The 2,342-nt window shown below is 49.4% G+C and overlaps 1 protein-coding gene across 1 annotated transcript; it reads right to left on the bottom strand.

The window, feature by feature from the left end:
• Positions 1–1,170: 1,170 nt before the first annotated feature.
• On the bottom strand, positions 1,171–1,972 carry LOC123274106. Its single transcript, XM_044741596.1, has 2 exons — positions 1,827–1,972; positions 1,171–1,749 (listed from the first exon to the last, which is right to left on the bottom strand). The coding sequence occupies exons 1-2, from the start codon at positions 1,862–1,864 to the stop codon at positions 1,221–1,223; spliced, it is 567 nt and encodes a 188-aa protein (XP_044597531.1). The 5' UTR covers positions 1,865–1,972; the 3' UTR covers positions 1,171–1,220.
• Positions 1,973–2,342: the final 370 nt, after the last annotated feature.

Raw genomic sequence — 2,342 nt, forward strand, 5'->3', positions numbered from 1 at the left:
CAGCAGTTCTTCTTCAGTGACAGGTGGGATGTCGTCCAATTTTCCTGGCGCGAACTGGTAATCGTAGTTGCGTTGCTGTGGAAACAGTGCAGTGACGATTTTCTGAAGAAGTTGAGGACACGTAGGTGATGGCATTTGTTGTTTTTTCAGGTGGGTCTCAACCACCTTGTAAGGCCTACCCCACACGTCTTTATCCACCTCGTATATAAGCTCCTTTCAGCATCTTCTTTTGCTCTCTTTGATGGCTTTATTCAGTTTACGACGCGCCTTTTTGTACTCTGCGATCAGCTCCACTGAGTTGGGCCGTTGATAGCCGCGCTGAGAAATTCTTCTTTCCTTATGACACTCTTTACGGAGGACGCTGATGTGGTCGTTCCACCAATGCACCGAAGGTCTCGAATTTATGCCACGTTTACGAGGCATACTGGCATCACAAGCATGTGTTACTCTCCTCATCAGGTCCTTAGTCTGTTCTTCTGCACATCCAGTGTTGATCGGATCACCATCGAGGGCTATTAGTAATGCTTCTGGGTCAAAAGATTTTACCTTCCAACCAACGATGTTAGACTGCTTGACTGGTCTCTTGGGGTTCTGGTCGCTTGATATTTCCCAGAATATCGCATGATGGTCGCTGGCAGTGTAGATGTCCAACACTTTCCAGTTGCAGTCGCCTCTGGCAAGGCTATTACTGACAAAAGTGAGGTCTACAATTGAGCTTGCGTCACCTTTGGTGTAGGTCGGCGTATCACCACTGTTGAGCAAAACCACATCTAGTGTAGTAAAGGCCTCCAGTAGTGCTTTCCCTCGTGCGTTTGTATGTTTGCTGCCCCAGTCAACTGCCCAGGAGTTGAAGTCTCCGGCTATCGCTACTGGATGGTATTGCTTCGCATCTTCGGTTAGTCGATCCAGGAAATCAGTGAAGTCAACAATGGAGGCTAGGTGGTGCGTAGCAGCTATAGAAGCGGATGCCTTCTACTGATACTGCTACAAAGCCGGCATTGCTGTTGTCGACTGCATTTTGGAAAGAAAGCTTGCCACATGACCAGATGACAGCTTTGGATGTGCTGTCAGATTCCCAGGGTTGGGTACTCAGGTGTTTATATGGCTCTGCTATCAGTACCAAGTCCAGCTCTAATTCTCGCACAGATTGCATGAGCAGGTCATGCGCTGCTTCACAATGGTTGAGGTTGAGCTGCAATATCCTCATGCTTGTTTGTTCGTCAACTTCTGGAGCGCCTCCTGATATACCGGGCATCTGTAGGTGCCGGCATGGTGAGCCACGTCCTTTGCTCCTTGCTGGTCAGCACATATTGCACACTTGGCAGAATTTTACAGTCCGCGATACGGTGCCCTTCTTGTCCACATCTGATGCAGAGTTTAGATCGGTCTACTTGGCTTTTACATTGGGGCCCAACATGTCCAAAGTGCCAGCATTTAAAGCATTGGATAGGTCTCGTCGTCGCTTTGATTCGGCAGTTAACCCACCCGACATGGATCTTGCCGGTTCCTTCCACTAATTTTCGCGCGATGGTCATAGGTAAAGTGACTGCAGCCGTCTGCGTACCTCTGAAAGCCTTACGGATTTTTATTCCTTCTAGAGGTATCTCATGATCTTTTCCAACTTCCTCTTTCAGGGCGGCCTGGATCTCTTCCTTCGTCGTTTCTTCGTCGATGTCTCGAATCTCAATGGTCTCCTGTGGACCTTTACAGACTACCTTAGCATCGTCTTGAAGAATTCCTGTGATGGTCCTCTGCAAGGCTTGGCCTTTGTCAGCACTTTTCCTTGACAACGTGATCAGCATATCTCCGGTCATTGTCCTGCGGATCTTCTCGACGGTATTTCGAACCTGGTCTGCTGGGACATCACGCTTTATGCGGCGCAATATCTCGGAATACTTCTCTTTTTCGGCAGGGCGGATTATCAGCGCGTCAGGTCTGATCCATTTGCGCGATTTTTCCGCTTAGGTTCCGGTCGTGGCTCCTTCGGCAATTGCTTTGGGAGGTGATCCTGCTCCGGCCTTCTCTTCTTCGATTCTACTTTTGCCACGCGTCGACCTCCTTATTTTTGGCACTCCGTGCCGCCACTTCTTTCGGAGGACTTGGTTTTGTGTCCTTTTTCTTCATTACTTGGTTGACCGTTGGGTCAGGAGAGTTACGGTCTTTCCTCTTCCCAGACCTGACACCAGTGTCGCTTCTGTCTTCTGTTAGAGATTCACCATCGCCTTCGGCACCGGTGTCCATCTCTTCGACGGTGTCTGCGGCAGGTTGTCTGCTCTTCTTCGGTGTGACATTGGGAGTTTGCCGTTGTTGTGCCTGCCATCCGTCATCAAGTGTTCTGAACC

Source organism: Cotesia glomerata, unplaced genomic scaffold (genome assembly GCF_020080835.1).
Source record: "Cotesia glomerata isolate CgM1 unplaced genomic scaffold, MPM_Cglom_v2.3 scaffold_22, whole genome shotgun sequence".
NCBI classification, from domain to species: domain Eukaryota; kingdom Metazoa; phylum Arthropoda; class Insecta; order Hymenoptera; family Braconidae; genus Cotesia; species Cotesia glomerata.